We start from the raw sequence: 19,580 nt of genomic DNA, 5'->3' as shown, positions 1-19,580 counted from the left end.
GACCTGGGTTCAATCCCTGGGTTGGGAAGATACCCTGAAGGAGGACAGCAACCCATTCCAGTATTTTTGCCTGAAGAATCCCTGGAGAAGGACTGAGGAGCTGGAGATTCCCTGGAGAAGGGAAAGGCTACCCACTCCAGTATTCTGGCCTGGAGAATTCCATGGACTATCCATGGCATCACAAAGAGTTGTACATGACAGTAACTTTCACTTTCACTTTTCACTTTTCAAGCTATTCTTTATAAACCAGCATTCCTCTTCTCTTACTGCTTGAATCACCATTTTAAATGCCACAGGTACAAACTAGGTAGAACAGCTTCTTCTGAGACAAGTCCACTGCAGTTAGTAGTGGCGAGAACAAGGGGATACAGACATAAAGATGCACCCAGGCTGTGTGTGCAATCGGAGCATCACATTGTGGCGTCAGTTTTGGCTCCAGTTCTTTGGGTTATTAATTCTGTAATCTTGGACAAATCATTAATTCTCTTCTAGAGTCTTTTTCTCTCATGTATAAACAGGAATACAGATTATCAGATTAATACAGATTATTATGGGGAACAAATGAAATTATCAAAGGGAATGCTATTAGCAAAGCACCAACATACTTCCTGGCACCCTACAAACTCTAGTTCCCTTCCCAATTCTCAGGCTGTATACGGGCAAAATCCCCTTGAAATTACAATAGGAAGGCAAGGCTGTGCTGGAGTTCAACATACTCTCTCAATATGATCATTCTGACCCACAACAGTATTTCTTCCATCTTTGCTATTTCTTCATTTTGTTTTTTAATTTTTATTTATTTATTGACCATACTGGATATTCAAAAAAATAAGGAACGCTTCATGAACTTGCGTGTCATCCTTGTGCGGGGGCCGTACTAATCTTCTCTGAATCGTTCCAATTTTAGTATATGTGCAGTTGAAGCGAGGACTGCTGTTTCCTCATTTTGGCACAAGATATAAGAGTTGGCACTTAAGAATAATGTTGTAAAAAATATATAAATATATATACACAGTGTGTGTGTGTGTATATATATATTTAAACACAGAACCATATTTAACGCAGTTGTAATGGCAAATTGGGCAGGCAGCAGATATACAACTCCTATTTCATGCTTAACAAGGACATGGAAATGGTGGGTGAAATTGGTCCAAAATTTTTAAACCATTATTTCTTTGTCTTCCTTTTTCTGCCAACTGTGCATTGCCAAATTTGCAAATGCTGTATATTAATTAAATGTCAGAATAATGTGACTCCACTGGAAACATAATTCTTTTCTGAAGGCAGAACAGATGTGGCTGAACTCTGGCAGTACTGTCGGGACACCTGCAAGTGACACAGGCAGGAAAGGGGGAGCCCTCATCCGGGGCTCGTGTGCAGCCAGTTTACTTGGACGACGCCGTTTCGGCCTTTAAGATACTGTGATTTTTTTGTTACTGACTGGTAAGTAGCTCCTGTCTGAGCCCAGGAGGTGCTCTAGTACCCTGGCCCACCCTTGTTCCTCTCCTCACCTCGCAACTAAAGGGGAAACCAGCACACTCTGCTTCAGCACTATGTCTGGTGTGTTTAGTCACTTAGTCGTGTCCGACTCTTTGTGAACCTGGGGACTGCAGCCCTCCAGGCTCCTCTGTCCATGGGATTCTCCAGGCAAGAATACTGGAGTGGGTTGCTATTTCCTTCTCCATGCCTGGTGTCTGCCTGATTTTTTCTTTTATTTCAAACAGCATCATCTGTCTAACCACTCCTAGGGCCTGGCTGGTCACTAGCTATCATAGCTATTCTAGCACTTTCATTTTGCACTTCCAAAGACAGCTTAATTTACAGAGCATCTGTGTGCGTGTGTATATGTGTATGTTCAAAGTATGTGTGCGCATGCGTGTGTGTGTATTTTGAGAAGGAAGTGAATACAACAAAATTTTACTTCTGAGAAAACAAGAAACTTTGTAATGGGTCTTGTTATCTCAGAACCTCAATCAGATGCAGGTATGATTCTGATTTATCAGGCATTCTGTTCTTCATTCCCATCAATCTAAAAACTGCTTCCTTCTTTCACTGCCTGATGGAGCCTCTAACCTTTCTAAAGCATATCATCCTCCCTACCCCTCGAAAGAGAGAAAGCCAATTCCCCATGCTAACAAGAGTAGAACATTCTTGAATAGGAGGTACGGCATTTTCAAAATACATCTAATGACCTAAAAATGTCATCTATAATACAAAATGTCAATGCTTAGAGTATCAAAATAACTTATTATGGAAGAAATTTATTTTTACAAGGAATGAAAAATAATTCATTATGTGGCTAAACAAAAGCTCAGGAGTAAGGCTAAACTAGATAACATGAAAATAAAAAAAACAGTATAGTGTTTAAAATAAAGCCACATTTAAAAACTTTATAGAAATTATGATTTTAATAAGTGAGAGAACAGAAAATTCCATGACTGTTTAAAATGACTTCTCCAGAAACTGGATTTTCATCAATATGTACGGTACTTACAATGGCAAGTTAGTTATTATGTATGTTTTTAGTATTGTTCTTACAGATATTTATCTTTCCTTTTAGAACTATCTCCAAAAGCTAAAAATGTTGAGAGCTAAAAATTTTTAAGTATTCTAGTGTTTAACTCACCCATTATACATGACTCGTTTCAGAATTTTATAAAAAGAAAATAGCACAAGATACACTTATTTCATCACAAAACACATAAAAAGAATGTTCACCTGCATAGGTCCAGGAATACAAGACAGAACTCTTTCTATGTTCTCAGTGGTCACCTCCACATCGTTCACAGCAACGAGGACATCACCTGAAAACACGAACACAATAAAGGACAGTTGTGTGAGTATGCAAAACTGAAAAAGATCTGGAATTGGAACATTATAAAGTATCTAATCTGACCTTCCAAGTGCAGTACAAAATGTAGTGCAGACATTCAGGGATTTGCTCAAGATTATAAAACTCGTCAGTGGCAGAGCTAATCTGCCACCCCACTCTTAAACTATAGTGCAGCCCAACACTGCAGCATAACTAAATATAACCTATGAATGTTTAAAGAGAAGAATATTCTTATTTTTTTCTACAATTGGGAGAATTATATCAACCAAAGGAACAAATGGAAAAGTTGTAGCATTAACCAAGTATTACACTTAACAAAATTGAATCTAAACACTTAGACCCACAGTAAAAAAATTCAGCTGAAATTTTAATTAAATCCACGTGGCACATCATAACTCAAAATGCTGGGTATTCACTGTTATTACTGATCTTTGTCTACACACAGCATTTTGTTTCAAAAGCCCTCAACCACAATAAAATCTATAGCATGTTTCAGTTAAAATATCCTTTTCCATGGCTTTCCTTTAAATGTGTATATTATCAAATCAAATGGTTTTAATAAAATAAAGATCAGTGTTAAAATGGAAATTTACTCTCACAACATGAAGGTGATATTTAAACACCAGTGAACTGCAGTAATAGAAATACACATAACAAGGTTATTTTTTCTCATCATTCTTATCGATAGGACATAGATTAAACAATTACAACCATTCATTAATTCATCCAACAAACACTTATTGAGCACCTGCTGTATGCCAGGCACTGTTCTAGGCACTGCAGATACAGAATGAACAAAAAATCTCTATACACATGGAACTTAATATTCTTTGGAGAAGACAGAAAATAAACAGGCATATAGATAAAACAGTATTGTTAGACAACTCTATATTGGCCTCTCCTGCTTTTCTGTATCTTACAAGCCGAGGAACTGAAAGTCTTTGTTCTGAATTATCTTTTCAAGATTGTACAAGGAACAGTTTTGGATGAAATAGTGTCTCCCTCCAGAGCAAAAGTACAGAACAATAAGGATAATTTCTCCCTCAGTGTCTTATTATTAATGATTGTTCTTTATAAAAGACGTATGTTCCCTAAACTCAGAGTTCCGTTCCTTTAAAGCAGCCCTACTGTGTGTAGGTATCACCTGGTCCTCTTCATGATGACCTTTGAGAATGAGGGTTGGGGAACAGGTGAAACTGCCATTACTTTACCCACTGCTGTTCCTCCCCCTCCTCTCTCTGCCTTCGTTCCTTGGTTTCCTTGATATGCTATCATGTGCGAAAGCGGCAAAGTGCAGAGTGAGCAGGAGTTTCTCAGGCCAGCCCTGTGAGAGCCTCCAATGACCTACACTAGGTTGAGATGCTCAAGAAATGCTGTTCAGTTGAGGACGGCATTGGGTTTGGCCACCAAGTCTGACATGATGGTTCACTATTACAGCACTTTGAGCAACCTCGTAACTTTTCTTAAAAGTTAAGAATTTTAAGATGTATAGAAATATTGAACCACTATGCTATATAATAGGAACCAACACAGTGCTGTAGGTCATTTACACTTACAAAACAAATAAACAAACTCATAGAAAAAGAAAATGCATTTGTGGTTACCAGAGGCAGGGAAGCCAGGAAGGGGAAAATTGGATGAAGTTGGTCAAAAGGTACAAATTTCCAGTTATAAGATAAATAAGTATTAGGAATGTAATGTACAACATGATAAGTGTAATTAATGCTCTGGTATGTTACATAACAAAGGTGTTTAGAAAGTAAATCCTAAGAGTTTTCATCACACAAAAATTTTTTTTTCTACTTCTTTAACTTTGTACCTATGTGAAATGATGCATACTCACTAAACATTACCACCTATTATGGTAATCATTTTATTATGAAAGTCAATTTATTATGTTGTACACCTTAATCTTCTACAGTGCTTTATGTCAATTATATCTCAGTCATACTGGAAGAAAAGAAAGAACTTGCAAACTAAACTTCCAACTTTAGTTCAACTTGGAAAAATAAAAAAGCAACATATTCCCCTAATTATTTATAAACAAAAGACTAAATAAGTGTACTATATAACATTATCTATAGCTGTAGTGATTTTTAAAAGGAAGAAAGGAAGGGAAGGAGAAAGGGAGAAGAGAGAAAGAAAGAAAATAATGAAAGAAAAAGAGAGAAGGAGGGAGGGAGTGAGGGGGAAGATGAAGGAAGATGAACACAATACAGGAATACTGATGTAAAACAAAACCACTTCTGGATGATACCAACCATGAGTTGTAGATTATTCTGTCCTCAGGACACTTAAATAGTGAAACGATTTAATACTTGTTCCTTTAAACTAAAACCACCTGATAATATCATAAATGACTCCTTTTTCTTCCCCCTCCAAACCCTAATGAATACAGTTCTGTAGTTGTAGGAAGTATTGTTCGAAAGCACCATGTCCAGCAAACCTCTAAAAACCAGAGACATGAATCATCACAAAAGACATGAAAATTAATTCTAGAACAACTGTAGTATGTACATAATATTTTAAAATGTTTAGTAGAAAACTGTCTCTTTCTATAAAGAGAGATATCTCCTTTTCATTTCCCAGATATTTGTTTTCCTTGTGTTTCTCTGAGCACCTCCTGTGAGGTGACTCAGAGATGGCAGGCTTCCTGGACATCACATCACTGCAGTGGGCAGCCTGTGCCCCAGGAAAGTTCTTTCTCAACAAAGTGCATGGGAGTCATTAGTATGCATGGTCCCATCTCAAAGGCTGAAAGGAAATGAAATGCATGAATTGGTTTGAACTGTTAAGTAAGCAGTAGTCTGAGGATTATTGATGGGTAGAAATAAGAGGGAAAATCTACCAAGTTTATTAAGAGATACATTCAAGAATCAAATAAAACCTAAAGAGAGAAGGTTAGTTTATCATAATGCTTAAGTCATTATTTCAGAACACCCATCAATTTCTCAGCATCTACTTATATCAAATGACAAATGTGTACTGAAGCATACTAACTACATTAGGCATCAGGGACTATGGAAATAGAGATGCAAAAGTTAGTTTACAGTTCCACTAACACTATATGCAAAATGAATACACAATTTAAGAAATCACTTTTGAACAAAATTATTACACATAAATGTATGAAAAAGAAAGGACACACACCAAAATGCTGTCTTTGGGTGACTGGACGTTTTCTTTGCTTTGTTTTATTACATTTTATAAATGGTCTACAATAAGCATATATTATTACTACAGCAAAAAAAAAAATACTCATATAAAAAAAAATAAAAAACACACACTGTGGTAGGCAGAATAGTCCTCCAAAGACGTCTACATGCTCATCTCTAAAATCTGTGGATGTGTTACTTTACATAGCTAAAGAGACTTTTCAGATGTAATTAAGAAACATGAGATTGGGAGATTAATCAAGTGAGTCCCATGTAATCAAAGGATCTTTAAAGGAATGAGGCAGGAAAATCAGTCAGAGAAAGACCTCAAGATGCTACACTGCGGGCTTTGAAGGTGGAGTTAGGGACCACAAGGCTAGGAATCCTTGCCAAGGAAAGGAGTTCTCCCTTGGAGACTCTAGACTGAATGCAGCCCTTGTGGACACATGCATTGATTGTAGTGTAGGAAGACACATTTTAGACTTGTGATTTCCAGAATTGTAAGATGATAAACTTGTGCTGTTTTGAACCACCGAGTCTGGTAATTTGTCACAGTAGCAATAGGAAATTAATATACCCACTGAACAATACAAAGCAACCTTGACTAAGCATCAAATGAGAGTCAGAGACCATGAATGCTAAAGAACAGATGGATATACAAGGTACATTTGGAGGTCACTGGGGAAAGAATAATTCAGTACTGTTAGAAGTGAGTATTTAATGTACAGGAGGACTGGGAAATACGTATGAGACAGTGCAGTGGGATCAGATTGTGAATTTAAATTGTTCGTTTAAATTAAGCTGAATTTGACTTAAGAGGGGAAAGCATCTGGTTTTTTTTTAGCAGTTACACACTGCCATTTTATTCATTAAAGTTCATGCATTTACTGACAAAATCTTAAGTTTTGAGAGAATAAAAATTACTGTATTTTTTAACTTCAATATCAATCCCTCAACTATAATACTTAAGCACTAAACTAAAGAAAATCAAGGTCCCTCCCAACCTACCATCCTAGAGTTCCCTGAATAATGGTAGCACATATATTGTAACTACTAATACTATACAAAATATTAAGTAAAATACCATTTTCTCAGAAGATGATGGATAAGAAACTATTGTAAGGTTTTAATTTCTCATTAAAATAGAAAATAATACTACAGAAATGTTGGAAAAACCACTGATGACTTTAAATTATTTATGGCACTATTTGTCGTTGTTCAGTCATTCAGTCATGTCCAACTCTTTGCGACCCCATGGACTGTAGCCCACCAAGCTCCTCTATCCATGGGATTTTCCAGGCAAGAGTACTGGAGTGGGTGGCCATTCCGTTTTCCAAGGGATCTTCCCAACCCATGGATCAAACTCAGGTCTCCTGCATTGGCAGATGGATTCTTTACCATCTGAGCCACCTATAGCCATGATTAATTTTGAAAATTATTTTTAGTCTTTACCTCTGCTCACACAAAGGAGTCATTAGGAATTATTTTTTCCTTTTAGATTTCTCAAGTAATAAGAATTTTTATGCTGGTTATATAGTTTTTAGAATTATAACTTTAATAGTCAAATAACAAATAATTTATAATTATTAAATTATAATTTAAATAACCATACTGTTGGCTTGACATTTTCATGTTTTTTTATTTTTTATTCTAACTAAAAAATGTTTCAACAAATGTTTTCAGGCACATAGTTTTTCCTCTTTTTACATCAGGGGTCAGCAGACTTTTTCTGTAAAGGCTCACATCAGTAAATACATTACGCTCTGCAGACCATATGGTCTTTGTTCCAACTCCTCAACTTTGACATTGTAGCTTTAAAGCAGCAATAAACGAATGTAGCTGTGTTCCAATAAAATTTTATTTATGAACACTGATGTCTGCATTTCATAAAATTTTCATATGTCATAAAATATCACTCTTTTGATTTGTTTTCTAACCACTGAAAAAGGTTAAAACCATTCTCAGTTTGCAGACTGCACCAAAATGGGTGGTGAGTTCATTGGAAAGACAGAATTTCAGGAGATTTTAGGCTGGTAGACCTGATTTGATCTGCTGGTGATGGCTTGCAGGTGTGTCTTAGATGACTTTAGAACAAATGTTTCAAAATGGATTAACTGGATTAAACAGTACATTGTGGTAGCTTATTTCCCAATTACATTTTTGAAAGGATTAAATCATTTCTTTTTTGTTTCAAAGAGAAATCTTTTGGCACTTTCCCCACCCACTCAAGTGAGCAACATGGTTAAGTGAAAGAGCTCTGTGAACAGAATTCACAACCCACGGATTCCAGCTTTATCACTGACTCGCTGGCTGGCTGCTCTTGGATAAGGAACATGACACCTCTGGTGCTCACCCACAGAAGGAAGTAACTACACCAGACTCTCTCTACAATGGCCTAAAGTCTCTCAAAAATTCTGTCTTTCCAATGAACTCACTGCTTCAGTGTCTTTACTAGTGAATCAAGTACCATGGGTAAAAATATGGAGGATAAATTATGTGAGAGAAGACAGACAAGTAAGTAGAGTTATTTCCATTAAGCATATAGAAATGGGGATTTCCCTGGCGGTCCAGTGGTTGGGACTCTGTGCTTCCACTGCAGGGGACCTGGGTTTGATCCCTGGTCGGGGAACTAGGATCCCACAAGCCACACGGCACAGTCAAAAATAAATAAATTAAATAAAGTAATCTTACTTGGGGATTGTAAATATAGGAAAACAAAATATCAAAATGTTACAACTATAATGGGAGAAGACAAAAATGTATACCAAATAACAGTCTACCAAATATTAGAGAATAAAACCACACATTACATGTTCATAAAACCCAAAGCTATCTTTTCAAAAGAGAGCTTCAGATATTTTAACTGCAAACACCCAAAATGTCTGTCAACAGTGGAATGGAAAAATAAATAGTATGTATTCATACAATGGATTACTACATAGTGACAACATCCACATGTCTCATAGACTATAAACTAAAGAAAACAGAAACAAGAGAATACACACCATATACTTCCATATACATGAAGTTCAAGAAGAGGTGAAATCAACTGTTGCTAGAAAACTTCTGACTTTTAGAAGATTATCTTTGGTGGGTGTACTAATAAGGAGGATGCACCATGAAGCATCTGGGGACCCACCTGGGTTGTAGTTACAAAAGTATATACATATGTTAAAATTCACTGAGTATTCATTTAAGATTTGGGCATGTCATGGAGTAACACCTCAATTTAAATGATTTTTTAAAGTAAATCCAAAAGCACTTCCAATTTTTTTTTTTTATTTAAAAGCGAAACAGCACAAGTGTTATATAAAACATATCTATTTAGTGACCACAGGGGAGCTTTTCAGAAGTTGATACAAAAAGAACTTGAAACAAAAACTTTGTTTATTCTTCATCAGAAATAGTCTTCAGGGTATGCAAAGTCTAGAATACTAATGTGTACTTTCTCTAACCCTATCCTTCCCAATCCTTAAAAGAACACCTAATTTTAAATCAGTTGAATAATAATCTTGAAGAAAAAAAATAACACACAGATGACAGTGTTTCTAGGATATAGATAAGAGAACTTCTATTTGCTCTTGACCGAATGGGGACTAGCTACAGGTAGTTCAGGAGCTATCAGCTGTCCAACTTTAACAGAAATATAAAAATAAACATGCAAGCCCTTGGCAGCCTGAACAGAAAAATGGCACCAAGAAAGGTAGAAAGCCCCCAAGAAACCAGCAAGGAAGAATGAGAATAGAACAGATTTCCGCTGTCGTGAAAAGAAAGAAGAGTCGCCCGTCTCACTGTGCTGCTCAAGGGACTTTAGTCAACAGTGGTCACTCTCCAATGAGACAAGGGCAAGAGTCACCTGGAGCAAGCTGCGTTGAGCAGGACAAAGCTCTCATGATCCTCCCGCCTGTGGGGTGACTGCAGTGTGCAAGGTCACCGTGAAACAAACAAGTGAGAAATTACCACCACAGAAGCACCTTGCGCAATTTAGCAAGGTGCTTTGCATTTAGCAAACTCACCATGACATTAAAATTGTCCATTCTTGGAGATGGGTGTGAACACACACCCAACTTGGAACAGGACTTCTGATCTTGATAAATGAGGGCATCTGCCCAATGAAGCATTCAAGGACGAAGGCTCTTTCCTAACAGTGATTTATATCTCTGGTGTAAGTCAGGTTATGAGGTAATATTCATTATTCACAAGCTTAATACCTATGACTGCTCAGAGAATTTTAAAAAATAAATGCTGAAAAAAATCACCCATTCTTTATTCCCAAATTATGTAATTTTAAAAACATAGTCTTTAATCATAAAATTCAAAACTTGAAAAAGCAGACAACCACCACCCATAAAGCCCCCACACTAATCCAACACTACAGCATTTTGCTGTATTTATATTAATGTCTAATTGTTTTCGCTGCATGTATTCTTTTTACATAGTTTATTCATTCAGTACATGTTTTTAAGGGCTTATGATGAGTCAAGCATTTTGCCCTGTGCCAAAGATGAAATAATCATTTTATTTCAACAAATTTCCTTTTCTACTTATTTGTAAGTTATAATCTTCCCTGTTACAAAACTGAAATCGTTTGTCTAACTTTTCTAACTTTTTATTGCTATTTAATACACATGCAGGAAAAATGCATAAACTGTAGTACAATACATGCTACCTCACTCAGGTTAAAAAAGTAGACTACTAGCATCTCGGGTACCTTTAAATTATTTTAACAATAAACAGTAGGACCACCCTGGCAGTCTTCCTCTCTCTGGTTGATTCTGTCTCCTCCCATACAGACGGTGCAAAGATCACACCCAGAGGTAACTGGCATTCCTAGGAGGGTCAGCAGACTGGAATGATTATCAGGGGAAAGGAAATAAGGAGCAGGAGGCTCACTGGTCATAGCCACCTCTCTGTTAGGTTTCAAGAGAAATGGGTACAAAGAATTTTAGAGATTTGTCTAAAATTCAGTCCAAATGGGTATTCCCAGCAAAGGCCCCAGGTGAATATAAAGAGAGGGCATGAGCTGGGGTTTTCCACCATGTGGGATCCTACGATTATGGTTGCAATCCTGCAACAATCAGGCAGGATTTCATAAGCAGGGATACTGGCCTCCTTTCACAGAACTAAAAGAAAAAACCCTAGAGATATTTTGGCCCAATCCTGTAACTTTACACAGAAGGAAGGTGAGGACTTCAGAGAATGTAAGTATGCACTAGCTCCTGTTTCAGTTGCCTGTTACTGCCTAAGTGATCACCTAGAAACTCACTAGCTTCAAATAACAATGATCATTTGTAACTCTGTGTGGAGATGGATGCTTCCTAGACTTATTGTGGTGATCGTTTCAGAGTATACACAAATATAAAATCATTATGCTGTATACCTGAAACTAATATGTCAATTATATCTCAATTAAAAAAAAAAAAAGAAACAGACACCAACCACCATTTATTCTCTCTCCCGGTACTGGGGTTGATGGGGTTCAGCTGAGGTTCTCACTAGGGCTTCTCATGTAGCTGCAGCCAGACAGTGGCTGGCGCTGGAGTTCCCCGGACAGACTCTTCACTTACATCTGGTGGCCATTGGGAAGGGTAGCCGGGGCCTCGGCTGGGGCCATCGGTCAGAATACCACTACTCAAGGCCTCTTCATGCCGCCTGGGCGTCCTCACAGAACAGTGACAGGCAAGCAGCAGCATCTTTTTATGATCCCACTTCTTAAGTCACACAGTACCAATTAAGCTGCAGGCGCAGGCCGACCCAGGTTCAAGGCCAGGGAGGCAGGGCAGAGACACCCACTCAGACCATAACTCTCCTTGGAAGGAGTGTCAAAATTACATTTTAAGGAGAGAACGTGGAGATCTTGTTGCAACCGGTTAGAAGACACACTTTGCACAGATGCCCTTCCTACAAGATTCCCCCTTGCAAACCCCCGTCATGGCATTTATCACATTGCAGGAAACCGTCTGCTTATTTTTGACCCACCTCTTCCACAACAGTTAAGTGAAAGTCACTCAGTTGTGTCTGACTCTTTGCAATCCCATGGACTATACAGTCTATGGAATTCTCCAGGCCAGAAAATTGGAGGGGGTAGCCTATCCCTTTGCCAGGGGATCTTCCCAACCCAGGAATCGAACCGGGGTCTCCTGAATTGCAGGCAGATTCTTTACTAGCTGAGCCACAAGGGAAGCCCTTCACAACAGTATGAGGTACTTAAGAGGAGTAACTGAATCATTAGTGTAACCTTTGTATTCCTGGCATTTAGCAGATGCTCAAAAAATTATCTGTTGCATCAATGAACAAACAAAAGTTGGACTTTAAAAGATATTTTTAAAATATTCTAAATAGTTTCTAAAGAATCTAAAAAAATTCCTTTATCAAAATCTCTCGGGACTGAGTCAGCTTAAGACCATCAGCTTTGAGAACTGTTAATACCTGTAAGTTTCATTAACAACATCTTTAACTAATTTATCTTTAAGTAATAAAGTTGCTACTAACTCAAATATATCCAGCTGTTTAAAATGCATCAGCAACACAAAATGCTCATCTTAACACATATTCAGAATAACTCACAGGTTTACTATTTTCCCTTCAAAATCGGTAGGATATTTTATGACAAATGCCCTTAAAAGGAAATTTATTTGTAACACCGCTGTTGCTAAATGTGCCAAAGGAAATCATTTAAAAACCACTCCAAGAAACTCAGTGTGCTTAAGTGCAAACATACAATTTTAAAGTATTTTTATTCTTAAATTACATACTTCTGTATCATGTTGTTGGATATAGGTCATTCAAACCTAAATTATCACTGTACTGTCAACTTTCTTTTTCTTGTCAGCAAATAAAACCAAGGAGAAATAAAATTTATAAAAACTCAAAAATTAGTTAAGTTGTTCCCTGGCCAAACAAAGCATGCATGCATATTCAGTGCACTAAAGTGCTTGTCTAAAGAACACCGTGCATTGCAGTACACCATCCTTACAATTTCACTATTGTCCCAAATATCATTGAGCAATCTTTAATTAGTTGAGGCTCGGTATAATTTTGTTTCAATCGCTTTCTTCACAAGGCATCATCAACCGTTAACCCTGCAAACAAGGACTGATGCTCACCAGCAGGACTTACCAATTAAAACCTGACCACTCTTCATTGCAGATCCTCCTGGTAGCAGGCCATGGACCACAAGCCTCTCTCCACCGCCCTGTTTTCCAGTTCTTCTCCAGCTCCACTTGGTCTGATGGATAATCCCAACAAGTACTTCCAGAAGCTTGAGCTGCTCTTTGGCTTTGGTGACGGTTAGCTTTTTGGGGTTTACGTAGATAGTCACATCTTTGTGCTGCTGCTGGACAACAACTCCCGTTTTCTGATTGGACTGATGCTTTAGAATGGATACTGGCCCACTGGCGTTACTATGTTTTTTATTATAGCGCTTGGGTAAAAGTTTTTTACTTTTTAAAATCTTGGTAAACCGCTTGAGTTTGGGTTCATACTTTTTTCCTTCTCTGTAATCATCTTCTTCGATAATGATCTCATTTTCACTGAATCTGACATGGTTCACAGTAGGTGTCTCAGGAAGGAGGCTTTCCTCCTCATCCTCACTCAGCTCCAAATAAAACAGCTCTCCATTCTTCTGCACACTGTCCAGCCATTCAGGCTCAAGGTCACTATGGAAAAGAGAAAAGACAGTCTGAATCGCAGCGCAACATAGAAAAAACAGTTACGGTCCTTGGCTAAGAGGAGACTCTGCCTTGGGCCCGCCGGCGTAATAAACTGCACTCCACTATCTGCATTGTCCTTCTGAGTGAGTCTGTTTCCCGGAAAGCGTGGCTATAACATTTGGTGCATGGGCCGGGAAACTCCTCACTTTGAGGAGACAGGTCTCATTTGAGGCCACCCCGAGGCTTTGTGGCTTGAATCTCCTAGAGGGGGGAAGGCGCCTCGCCCCTCTGGAAGGATTCTGCCTCTCAACGCCCGGACCTTTCACGTCAGCAGGTAGTGGACGGCAGCAGGGGAACTGAGCGCTCAGGTGAGGAGGAGCCCACCCAGCAGGGTGGAAGAGGGGGCCTGATCACCCCCCTGGGAGGGACTAGAAGGAGCAAGGACCCACAGGAGCCTGGAATACGCAGGCGGCGATTGCTTGGTACACAGGTCAACAAGCGTGCTAGGGTTTAGGAAGGAAATTTGTGAAGGTCATTTAGGAGGTGTTTCCACGCCGTCTCGGGGAATATTATTACCAAGCGATCGCCAGGGGATTTTTAGAATAGGAAACTGGTCCTTGTATGCTCGTATTCTGCCCTCCCCCAGGAGGTGTCCTGTCTGCTGTGAAATTCTTGACCCCCTCGGAATTGTTAGGCTAGAAGGAGGGGGATACAGAAGTGAGTATGAATTGGCTTTTCCAGAGATGGCCTGGGACATGGGATATTTAACCCATCTGTGTTTCTGATCAAGCCCACCAAGGCAGAATGGACTTTAAGGGAGAAACAGTCTTGGACCATGTGATGTTCTGGTTCAGCTATGCTGACTGGCAGGTGAAGACACGCCGATCCCCCTTCTCCCTCTGGGGTCTGGCAGGTAAGGCTCTTCTCGCCCCAATTAGGAAGGAGGCAGAATGGCAATTTAAGTGTCACTGAGTGGAAATATCAGAAGTACATAGGGTACTGAGAACTTCGTAGACAGAACGAAAAGGAAAAGTAGAAGAAGGTCCGAGAAGGTAAGCAAGATGGGGGAAAGTGAATCTAAGGCAACTGTATTGGAGTGCATGATTAAAAATTTAAAGAAGGGATTAGGAGGAGACTATGGGGTGAAGATGAAGCCTAACTGCCTCCACATACTCTGTGAGGTCGAATGGACCCCTATGGGAGCAGGATGGCCACCAGAGAACACCGTGAACTTAAAGTCACAGGAGAGCCAGGACACCTGGATCAATATCCATCTATTGACTCATGGCTAGGGTTAGCTCAAGACCCTCCTACTTGGACAAGTTTCTGTATCCAGAAGGGAAAGGGAAAAATATTAATGGCACAAAAATTGACTGATGATAAAAAAGGAAATTCTACAGGATTTGGACGGGGATGACCTGACCCCTCCCGCATACTGGATAATGACACGCCTGCCTCCCAGTGCTTCACCAGGACCGGAGGCCGCCTTAATGCCCGATCCAGGGCCAGGTGAAGTTTCTGCAACAGCCAGCTTTCCCGGAGTTCGTAGAGCCGCCGTTTGGGCAGGCTCCGATCCCGGTGACAGAAGCCTCTGGCCAACACTTCCAGAATCCGGCTCCAACCGAACCGCCCAAGCTATACCCGCCTCTCCCGGTGAGTACTGACAAGAGGGGGAGGGAGATGTTGGAATTAAGCAGAGACCGCGCTATGCCAGAGAGCCGGAGGGAATAAAAGAGAACAGACAAGAGACTTACAGTGCTAGCTGCTGCTCTGGGAAAGTCTATCTCGGGCCCTCCAGAAAACCTCATCTGCCCCAAGGACAGGACAGTCCTTCAGCCGGTCCCAAGGGAGGCCCTGGGCCCATTACAGCCAAACCAGTGTGCCTGGCGCCGAGCTTTTGGCCACTGGAAGAATGAATGCCCTAAGGCAAGGAAGGAAGAGGAAGCTCCTGCAGTTGTGGGGCTTGCTGACCTGGAAATTAACTAGGGCTGCCAGGGCTCAGAGATATCAGGTCCCTGAGAGCCCATGGTAACCGTAAAAGTGGGGGACCAAAACATTGACTTCATGGTGGATACAGGAGCAGAACTGTCGGTAGTAACAAAACCTGTGGCACCTCTGTCCACAAAGACTACCGCTGTAACTGGGGTATTGGGAGAAGAGATGACAAAATCGTTTTGCCAGCCCAGAAAATGTCAGATGGGGGGCTGGGGGGCACCAAGTGATTCATGAATTCCTCTACATTCCTGAGTGCCCAGTACCCCTGTTGGGAAGAGACTTGCTCTCCAAACTAGGAGCACAAGTGACTTTCTCCCCTGAGGAGAGGCCCACCTTCTGGACGGACTCTATGACTTATTTGCCCTCTCTCTCAATACCAACCCAAGATGAGTGGAGGTTGCATGAGCCTCTGAAGGCAGAACCGGGTGGGCCAGAAGAGCATGAGGGAGCTAACTCAATTATTCCCTGAGGTCTGGGTGGAAGACAACCCCTCCTCCCCCCAGGCTGGCTAAACATCACGCCCCAGTGATAATGGAACTCAAACCAGGCACTATCCTGGTTAGAGGGTGCCAGTACCCGCTATGGATGGAGGCCTGAACCGGCATATTGCCCCACATCAATAGATTGAAACAAGCAGGCATTCTAGTAGAGTGCCAGTCGGCTTGGAATACGCCAATCCTGCCAGTCAAAAGGGAAGGAGGACAGGACTATAGGCCTGTGCAAGATCTCAGGCTAGTCAACCAGGCTACTGTGACTTTACACGCCACTGTTCCAAACCCCTATACCTTACTTAGCCTCCTCCCACCGAGGACTAAAGTTTACACTTGCCTAGATCTCAAGGATGCCTTCTTCTGCATATGCCTCGCCCCAGCGTCACAGCCCATATTTGCCTTTGAATGGGAAGATCCAGTGGGGAGCACCAAACAACAGCTCATCTGGACTCCCCCACAAGGGTTTAAAAACTTCCCAGCCATCTTTGGGGAAGCCCTGGCTTCTGATCTGGACTCATTCCATCTGGAAGAGTATGGATGTCAGCTCCTACAATAGGGGGATGATCTGCTGCTGGCTGCCTGAGACCAAGGAAAAATGCTGGAAAGGGACAAATGCACTGCTCCAGCTGTTGATGGAAGCAGGTTACCGGGTGTCGAAGAAGAAGGCACAGATCTACAAAGAGGAGGCCCAGAGTTCTGAGATGGTGGAATGAACCAACCGGACACTTAAAGAGACTCTCCAAGTGGATCAGAGAGACTGACTGCTCCTGAGTGGACTTGCTCCCAATGGCTCTGCTCAGACTCAGGATGACCCCACAGTCCCAAGGCTATTCTCTACACGAAATTGTGTATGGGAGGCCTTCTCCCATAAGAAAACAGGTGTCAACAAATTTGCCTCAGGTAAGGGGGGATAGGATTTCACAGCAGATGGAACTGGGTAAGGTAATAAATCGGGTAACTAAGTTTGTACAAGAAAGGGTGCCGTTCCCCCTTGGGGAACAGATTCATGAGTTTACACTTGGTGACCAAGTATGGGTCAAAGATTGGAAACATGATTTGCTAGCCCTTTGGTGAAAGGGCCCTTATGTTATTCTAACTACCCCTACTGCAGTCAAAGTTGCAGGTATTGTCCCTTGATCCATCACACCAGAGCAAAGAAGACATACCACACTGACCCGGAGGACGCCGAGTGGACCACCCAGAAGGACCCCACCGACCCACGGGAAACCAAGATCATTCTGAGGAGGAAGAAGAAAACTAGGTCCCAGACGAGCCCTCTACAGGATGGAGCTGGGTAAACGACTCCTGCTGCTCGGCCTCACCAATGCAATTTTGAACTTGGGTATGTGGGGCTATGCCCCTGTCAGTAATAGACAGACTCCCCTGGTGGGTATCGTCACTCCATTATGGGGACTTTAACAACAGAAAGGAACTTTCCTCTCTCTCACCAACCATAACCTTTCTTTGCCCTCTGGTGTTAGAAGAAGCCATCAATGGGCCGGGGACATAGGGTTACATTTAACATGAACACCAGCCTTACGGAGATAACAAAGGCCTATACCTCATATATGAGAATTAAAGAGGAAAAGGGCTCCCTTACAAAAGGGGGACAGGCCTCCCGGTGCCTTGAGCAATACTACCAGGTCTGGGATGAATATTTCTGGATGACACCTGAGAAAGGACAGTTGATTGCCCCTGCTACTATTTGCTGGGAACAAAAAGAACAGAAAGTTGGATTTGGAGACCATCCCCTAGACCCAAAAGAATTGTTATTTGTCCCCTGAACAAAGTAAACAAATCTTGGAAGTTACCTATCACCCCAATCAGTCTGCTCAGTGGCCCGGTTCCGACTGGAAATATAATCCTGGAATCCGCTGGGTAGCCCCCAATGGGACCCAGTGGCTCTGTGGGCTTAACTTATGGCCATGGTTACCAGTTGGCTGGGTGGGACGTTGCACATTAGGATTTGCTTTCGCCCATGGCAGAATTAAGCCTAGCCTACAGCAGCCTCCAGTAAACCTGCCTTATCTGCATGCAAGATGGACACGATCTGTGTTCCAATGGTATGACTATCTTGCTGCCTTGTTTATACCCTCTGTAGGGACAACGGATATCATGGTTAAGGTAGAGGCCTTAACTAATTTCATTAAACAGGCCCTCTTAGACAGTACTAAAGCCATTCAAGCTTTGAACGAAGAACAGATTCAGATGAGGAAGGCAGTAATTCAAAATAGGATGGCATTAGACATACTCACAGCAGCCCAAGGAGGGACTTTGGCGAATGGTGTGTACATCCCTGACCTGTCTGAAGATGTATCTGCTGCCTTGGAGGATATGCAAAATCAAGTGAAAGCCATGTCTAATGAACTGTTGTTATAGTAATCTTGATCATACTGCTTTGTGGACCCTGCTTCCTACAATGCCTTGTGAATTTTGTAACCCAGAGGTTGATAGCATTCTCTCATGTGGGTAGCAGGAGGGCTAAGGTACAATATATCTCAATAAATGATGCTCGTTATGGAAACTAAGAGCATCAAGAGGGGGGAATGAAGAAGGAATTCATAGGGCCTGGACTCCATCTCAGGCCTTTCCGTGCTGATCGTGCGCGGCCACCTCTCCAGTGGACTCTGAACTCTGTGCTTAGCGCCTGTGGGAATGACAATGGAAGGATAAGACCCCCCTCTGGGCAGGGGAATCTTGAAAAACAGACACTAATCACCCCTGCCTCCGGACACTAGCTATCAGAATGTAAGCACAGGCTTATCAGTTATTAACTATTTGTTATGTAACTGCGGGCTTATTGATTATTGACTGTTTGAACACATAACACGTGAATGATGGGGTTATTGTAGTTGTATTTACCCTTCCTTTGTTTATGTAAGTCTCAAGGGAATTGGGGTAGTGGGTTTGGACACATGGGGTATAAAAGATTTTCACAAATGCTGGTCGGGGTCCTTGGCTAAGAGGAGACTCTGCCTTGGGCCCGCCGGCGTAATAAACTGCACTCCACTAAAAAAAAAAAAAAAAAAAAAACAGTTACGCCTTTCCAGCACGGGGGTGAGGGTATAGGCTGGGGTGCAGGGGGATGGGAAGGGCGAAAGCGCCTCGATTATCTCAAGGTCTCCTTTCTGTTCCTAATTTACTGTGAGCATCAGCATTATTTACCGTAGAATGCTGTTTGTAGAGCTTTGAAGAACTGGGGTTGGAGGAGAGGGGATCAAAATGGCACAGTGATAGAAAAGAAAACAAACGAAAAAAGAGATGGCCCTCTCCTAGAACCCAAGGTTCTGTTTTGTTTTTTAAATTTAATTCCCTGTGTGGTTTTTGTTCACTTTAGACAATTTCACTGGACAATAATTTACATTAGTAGTTGATTATGCAATTATGTCCACAGATGTAAGACGTTTGGAGATTGTACATAAAAACATCTTATTTGCATAGAAATTATACATCA

General features: G+C 41.1%; 1 protein-coding gene and 1 non-coding gene across 6 annotated transcripts in view; both read right to left on the bottom strand.

The window, feature by feature from the left end:
* INTU (inturned planar cell polarity protein) overlaps positions 1 to 19,580 on the bottom strand; it is a 94,960-nt gene that overhangs the window by 53,176 nt on the left and 22,204 nt on the right. For all 5 annotated transcript variants that reach the window (XM_043902380.1, XM_043902382.1, XM_043902379.1 and 2 more), the window contains 2 exons: positions 13,108 to 13,646; positions 2,719 to 2,804 (listed from right to left, as the gene is read on the bottom strand). In XM_043902380.1, coding sequence (XP_043758315.1) covers positions 2,719 to 2,804; positions 13,108 to 13,646 — 625 coding nt within the window. The remainder of the gene's footprint in view (positions 1 to 2,718; positions 2,805 to 13,107; positions 13,647 to 19,580) is intronic.
* Positions 825 to 931, bottom strand: LOC122695814. Its single transcript, XR_006341565.1, has one exon. It is a non-coding gene; the product is annotated as a U6 spliceosomal RNA (small nuclear RNA).

Source organism: Cervus elaphus, chromosome 5 (assembly GCF_910594005.1).
Source record: "Cervus elaphus chromosome 5, mCerEla1.1, whole genome shotgun sequence".
NCBI classification, from domain to species: Eukaryota; Metazoa; Chordata; class Mammalia; order Artiodactyla; family Cervidae; genus Cervus; species Cervus elaphus.
Note: the sequence above shows the minus strand (reverse complement) of the source record. Positions and strands in the feature narration are given on the sequence as shown.